The sequence below is a fragment of the Schistocerca cancellata genome, unplaced genomic scaffold, assembly GCF_023864275.1.
Source record: "Schistocerca cancellata isolate TAMUIC-IGC-003103 unplaced genomic scaffold, iqSchCanc2.1 HiC_scaffold_426, whole genome shotgun sequence".
In the NCBI taxonomy this organism is placed as follows: domain Eukaryota; kingdom Metazoa; phylum Arthropoda; class Insecta; order Orthoptera; family Acrididae; genus Schistocerca; species Schistocerca cancellata.
The window spans coordinates 1,332,036-1,339,129 of record NW_026046443.1 but is presented as its reverse complement, the minus strand read 5'-3'; the positions used below and the strand labels follow the sequence as shown (position 1 = coordinate 1,339,129).

Below are 7,094 nucleotides of genomic sequence, written 5' to 3'. Positions count from 1 at the left end.
AAACGAGGCAGTTTCTGTTAGTAGCGCCAAGTGCCAATTACATCAGCATTTCCCCTCTCATGTATCCACCTACCGCAAAGACCAATCTTGTCATTTAGATTTTTGTTCATCATTTCCAGCATTTCTTTGAAGAATGCCAAAGAGAAGAAGTAGCACACTAGTTGCATTAAAAACTGTCTCTTAATTCAAATGATGTGCTATTTCTTCACATCAGAAATCTTGTTATTCGATTACCACTGCCAGCCCCACCTCCACCTTCACCCCCACCCACCCCCACACCCCCACAGGGCACCTATACTTGCCACCTATACTTGCTCCACACAATCAAAGAGGGAGAGACTGGACATGATGATAGCTCAAAAAGTAGTAAGAAACATTCCACGAAGGAAAAATATATCTAAAAACAAAGATGATGTGACTTACCAAATGAAAGTGCTGACAGGTCGACAGACACACAAACGAACACAAACATACACACAAAATTCAAGCTTTCGCAACAAACTGTTGCCTCATCAGGAAAGAGGGAAGGAGAGGGAAAGACGAAAGGATGTGGGTTTTAAGGGAGAGGGTAAGGAGTCATTCCAGTCCCGGGAGCGGAAAGACTTACCTTAGGGGGAAAAAAGGACGGGTACACACTCGCACACACACACATATCCATCCACACATATACAGACACAAGCAGACATATTTGGTCTTTCCTTCTATTATAACCATATATATGGTTATATCCCCCTAAGGTAAGTCTTTCCGCTCCCGGGATTGGAATGACTCCTTACCCTCTCCCTTAAAACCCATATCCTTTTGTCTTTCCTTCTCCTTCACTCTTTCCTGATGAGGCAACCGTTGGTTGCGAAAGCTAGATTTTTTTGTGTGCATGTTTGTGTTTGTTTGTGTGTCTATCGACCTGCCAGCGCTTTTGTTTGGTAAGTCTCATCATCTTTCTTTTTAAATATATTTTTCCCACGTGGAATGTTTCCCTCTATTATATTTATATATATATATATATATATATATATATATATATATATATATATATATATATATATATATATATATATAGTTATAATAGAAGGAAACATTCCACGAAGGAAAAATATACCTAAAAACAAAGATGATGTGACTTACCAAATGAAAGTGCTGGCAGGTCGACAGACACACAAACGAACACAAACATACACACAAAATTCAAGCTTTCGCAACAGCCTCATCAGGAAAGAGGGAAGGAGAGGGAAAGACGAAAGGATGTGGGTTTTAAGGGAGAGGGTAAGGAGTCATTCCAGTCCCGGGAGCGGAAAGACTTACCTTAGGGGGAAAAAAGGACGGGTATACACTCGCACACACACACATATCCATCCACACATATACAGACACAAGCAGACATATTTAAAGACAAAGAGTCTTTAAATATGTCTGCTTGTGTCTGTATATGTGTGGATGTATATGTGTGTGTGTGCGAGTGTACACCCATCCTTTTTTCCCCCTAAGGTAAGTCTTTCCGCTCCCGGGACTGGAATGACTCCTTACCCTCTCCCTTAAAACCCACATCCTTTTGTCTTTCCCTCTCCTTCCCTCTTTCCTGATGAGGTAACAGTTTGTTGCGAAAGCTTGAATTTTGTGTGTATGTTTGTGTTCGTTTGTGTGTCTGTCGACCTGTCAGCACTTTCATTTGGTAAGTCACATCATCTTTGTTTTTAGGTATATATATATATATATATATATATATATATATATATATATATATATATATATATATATATATATATATGGGAAAAATATATTTAAAAAGAAAGATGATGAGACTTACCAAACAAAAGTGCTGGCAGGTCGACGATAGACACACAAACAAACACAAACATACACACAAAATTCAAGCTTTCGCAACAAACTGTTGCCTCATCAGGAAAGAGGGAAGGAGAGCGAAAGACGAAAGGATGTGGGTTTTAAGGGAGAGGGTAAGAAGTCATTCCAGTCCCGGGAGCGGAAAGACTTACCTTAGGGGGAAAAAAGGACGGGTATACACTCGCACACACACACATATCCATCCGCATATACACAGACACAAGCAGTGTCTGAATTTTGTGTGTATGTTTGTGTGTCTATCGACCTGCCAGCGCTTTTGTTTGGTAAGTCTTATGATCTTTCTTTATATATATATATATATATATATATATATCAAATCAATATTTTTGAGAAAAAATATGAATATATCAATAGCTTATCAACAGCTGTATCCACAACACGTCAAGGAAGAACAAGATGCGAAGCATACGCCACTGGCTGACAATCCTTGATATAGGATCTCAGTACTTGAGTACCAGCTTACTAAGAAGCCTCTCCAGAAAGCTGCATGATAGTATACATGACACTAACTTTCCAAAGTAACTCAGAAACTATCTGATGGAAAAGGAATTTTACGGTCTTAAGGAGTATCTATTAAGTCAAATTTGTGTATATTGTTCTTTGTAATTAATGGTGCTAGTTAGAGTAATGAATCTGGTTGCACTTTAGGATTATTTCCTAAGGTGCAACTGTTTTGATTACACTACTGAGTGTTTTCTGTGTTCAGTATGACGTATATTACATGCATACTTGCTGTTCATAATATTTCCTATAGTATCATATAAAATTAAATTCAACTGAAGGTCATTCATGAACTAAATAAATACAGATAAATTGGATATAGGAGACATAAGTTGACAATACTGGACAATTATTTTGGATGTTCATAAATCATGTATTAAAAATTTTTCAGTTATTACAATGTGCTAAATTAATACAGTTTATCAGACAATCTCTCAATCGAAAGTTTTAAGCAAAGACATGTATAAGTACTGGGTTTCTATTCCTATTATATAAGTACATCAGTGTACTCTAGAGCTGTCCTGAGCAGTTCTGTTCACCAGTCTCTTTCTTCTGGTTTCCTATACTTAAAGTCAATGCAGTTAAAAATGTCCTCCTCGCTAGTAATGGGAATCGGTTCACCAGCCACACCTGGAACAGTTAATTTATTCACTAGCTAGCTACAATAACTCAAGGAAACATCAAAGCAGCATTAGTGTTACATATTCTTCTAACCTCACAGACTGAATCTCATTCAAAGACATTACGTATGTACTTGAACGTTTCTTCCTAGATAAACTGGGAGTATGTACATCAAAAGAATTAACCTGAGCCTTTAATATTCCTCATCAGTTTTGAGCCATGAGACAGTATAGTTGCCACGGGTCACATTATTCATTAATGAGCTTACAATCCCAATCAGTCAGTAATTAATCATCTTTCACTGCCCTACTAACAAGCAAAAGTGGTGATAACAGTTTACATGAACTTGGAATTATTTATGAATGCTTTTTCCTTTTGAATATAAAATTCTTGAATGGCATGCTACTTGCTTTCAGAGAACAGGGGTCAGTTTGTGAGTTATAGTCACGCTAAGCTATTAATTATTTGTTTTATTTTGATACAGTGTTTCATCAATTCCCACAATTTGTGGCATCTTTTTGGACTTTTTGTATTCCTACCAGTTTTTGGCTTTTGTATTGGTATTGGCATTTTATGTTGAGCTGTACAGATTAGGTGAGGTTTTTGATACTACATTTCATTAGGTCTTGTGATATTTCACTATGTACTGGTCATGGGCATTCAAACATTTTTGAGGAAGGGAGATGGGGGAGGTGGCAAGATTCAAAAATTTCTATTTACGATATAAATGAGTTTCACTTATTACCTAAAAGAGTTTGTCAGTTTTGATACGTGTCATGCCACAACTACTAAATTTTAGTTACACAAATAACTTGTTACATACTACAGAATTGATGGTTATCCATGCACATCTTGAAGCATGTGAGAATCTGGAAATGAATAGAAAATTTATGCTTCAGATCCCAGAGGAAGGATTGGAAGTGCCTCTTTTTTCCCCTCCTTACAGACACATATGGTATTTGTATCATTTTTATACCATTTTTATACTGATATTGGTTTTTGGCTTTCTGTATTGTTATCAGTCTCTTAAGTTGAGCTACATATGTTAAGTGATGTTTTCAATACCAGTTATACACTGGAACACCAAAGAAACTGGTATAGGCATGTGTATTCAAATATAGAGATATGTAAACATGCAGAATACAGCACTTCGGTCGGCAACACCTATGGAAGACAAGAAGTGTCTGGCGCAATTGTTAGATTGCTACGATGACAGGTTATCAAGATTTGACTGAGTTTCAACATGGTGTTATAGTAGGCGCATGAGTAATGAGAGACAGCATCTCTGAGGTAGCAATGAAGTGGAGATTTTCCCTTGCAACCACTTCACGATTTTACCCTGAATATCAGGAATCCGGTAAAACATCAAATCTCCGACATTGCTGTGGCTGGAAAAAAATCCTGCAAGAATAGAACTAATGACAACTAAAGAGAATCATTCCAACATGGCAGAAATCAATCCTTCCACAAATTGCTGCAGATTTCAAAGCTGGGCCATCAACAAGTGTCAGCATGTAAACCATTCAATGAAACACCATCGATATGGGCCTTTCAAGCCAAAGATCCACCCATGTACCCTTGATGACTGCATGACACAAAACTGTATGCCTCGCCTAGGTCCATCGACACCAACATTGGACTGTTGATGACTGGAAACCTTTGCCTGATCGGACGAGTCTGATTTCAAATTGTATTAAGCGGATGGACGTGTACGGTTATGAAGACTACTCACGAATCCATGGACCCTGAATGTCAGCTGGGGACTAATCAAGCTGATGTAGGTTTTACAATGGTGTGGGGAGTGTGCAGTTGGGAGTGATATGGGACCCCCGATACGTCTAGATACGACTCTGACAGGTGACCCATACATACGAATCCTGTCTGGTCACCTGCATCCATTCATGTCCATTGTGCATTCCGATGGACTTGGGCAATTCCAGCAGGACAATGCAATACCCCACACATCCATAACTGCTACAGAGTGGCTCCAGGAACACTCTTCTGAGTTTAAACACTTCCACTGCCCACCAAACTCCCCAGTCCTGAACATGATTAAGCATATCTGAGATGCCTTGCAACATGCTGTTCAGGAGAGATTTTCACACCCCCATACTCTCACGGATTTATGGACAGCTCTTCAAGATTCATGGTGTCAATTTCCTCCAGCTCTACTTCAGACATTAGTCGAGTCCGTGCCACGTCATGTTGCAAAACTTCTGCGTGCTCACAGGGGCCCTACACAATATTAGGGAGGTATACCAATTTCTTTGGCTCTTCAGTGTAGTTGGTTTGCATTACTTTTGTGTTTTTTGCGTCTTTCAAATCAGCCATGGTTTTGTGTTTCCCTTCTTGTTTTGTTTTGTGTATTTTGCTGCATCATGATTTTGTGGCTGTTATTTTAGATATTAGTTTGTCCTTGTTCAAAAGTGCTAATTTCTTATCACTGCCCCATTAACTTCAATATTTTTTTATGTACATTTTTGGCACAATGGGAGCATGTAACACCCTTGGCCAGCATTTAGAAATCGTGTTTGTGCTGCATCTTGGGACTTGTTATGACATCACTGGTCAAAGTCAAGGGATGGTATCTAATGCTCTGGTTTATCCTGTTGATCCATTACCTGTCTCCAAACTAGCATTAACAGAGAGAAATACAGGTCTCTGACTTCCATAATAATGGGCAATTACTAGACTTCCATATGCCTTGAAGCATGAGCATGTCAGAAACATGATTCACCCTATTAGGGCACTGGAAGTGATGGGCAACTTTACTGATAAGTCCCACACGTGAAAAAGTAGTGACTACCAATGAGACTTTTCTTACAGTTGCAGGTTGATTACAATAGATGTACTTATCATTCCTGTAGATCCATAGTGAGGGGATCCTCTAGGATGTAGAACATGTCAGGAAACAAGACTACACAATAATATTTACAAAAAAAGTATGCTTTTGTATATTCCACAGATTCTAAATTAAATGATTTTCATAGAAGTGCAACTATGTCAAAAACCTTACACACATATACATTTAAAAGTTAATGGCAAATTTGCCACAAAACATGTAGATGTTCAAACAAAGGTGCATATGACAACTCTTAGGCTATTGTAGCCACACATCATCAAATAGAAAAATCATTTTACAACACTTATTTACATTGATCACATTACTGCACTGAAGTTGTTCAGATGTCACATTGTACATAATGCTCCCATTATTTGATATTAATAATAGCATGTACACATCACTTGATTCTGCTAAGAAATTTATCAACGGAGAAGGAGGAGATGGCCATCAGTAAATCCTTTGAGCTTCTCTACAACTGCATTTTATTAGTACAGTAGTTAAACGTTTTATGGCTGCTGATAAGTTATTGAAAATGTGTATTCCTGAATAATGGACACCCTTCTGGACCAAAGTAACTGACTTTAAATCTTTGTGAAGATAATTCTTCTTTTTAGCAATGATGCCATGAAATGAATTGTTGGTTTGAAAAATATATTCCATTACGGAGTAAAGATATAAAACTGTAGTTGGTATTTGTTTTCAGAAAATTCTAGACATTAAGATACTAGCAACACAATACAAAAATAAATCCAAATTATACAATATGTTGGGCTGGAATTTATCCATAAGCTTCTAAAATCAAAACATGCTTCCACCTAAGTAAGAAATGGAAGCAACAAGAATTACTGGACCAACAGAGAGCTGTCTCCAGACAACCTTTCCTTGTCTACAAAAGAGAAAAATTCATAAAATAAGTGTTCAGATAAATTCAAAATGATTATAACAACTGCAAACAGCTATAACTATTTAACACATACTGATGTATCAATAACAATTATAGATAGTAAAAAAAAGATAAAAAATTTGCTTGTTGTGCAAGCACAGTAAATCATACACTGGCACGTGCAGAGTGATTCAAATGTGGAAAGTTAATATCATAAGTGATAATGGTGGATACCACACAGAAGGTATTCTGCATGTTAAATTCTAACAGTTGTTCTGTCATCATAGTGCAAAAAAGGTTTCAACAGCAATGCTATCAAGCATCTCCAAATAGCAATAACCTCCACAGATGGCATCAACAGTTTGAAGAAACAGAATGTTTGTG

The 7,094-nt window shown here is 37.5% G+C and overlaps 1 protein-coding gene across 1 annotated transcript in view; it reads right to left on the bottom strand.

The window, feature by feature from the left end:
• Positions 1–2,726: 2,726 nt before the first annotated feature.
• The window catches only part of LOC126124768 (DNA polymerase beta-like), a 58,662-nt gene continuing 54,294 nt past the window's right edge, over positions 2,727–7,094 (bottom strand). Inside the window, exon 7 of the mRNA XM_049915114.1 lies at positions 2,727–2,991. Coding sequence (XP_049771071.1) covers positions 2,897–2,991 — 95 coding nt within the window. The 3' untranslated portion in view covers positions 2,727–2,896. The remainder of the gene's footprint in view (positions 2,992–7,094) is intronic.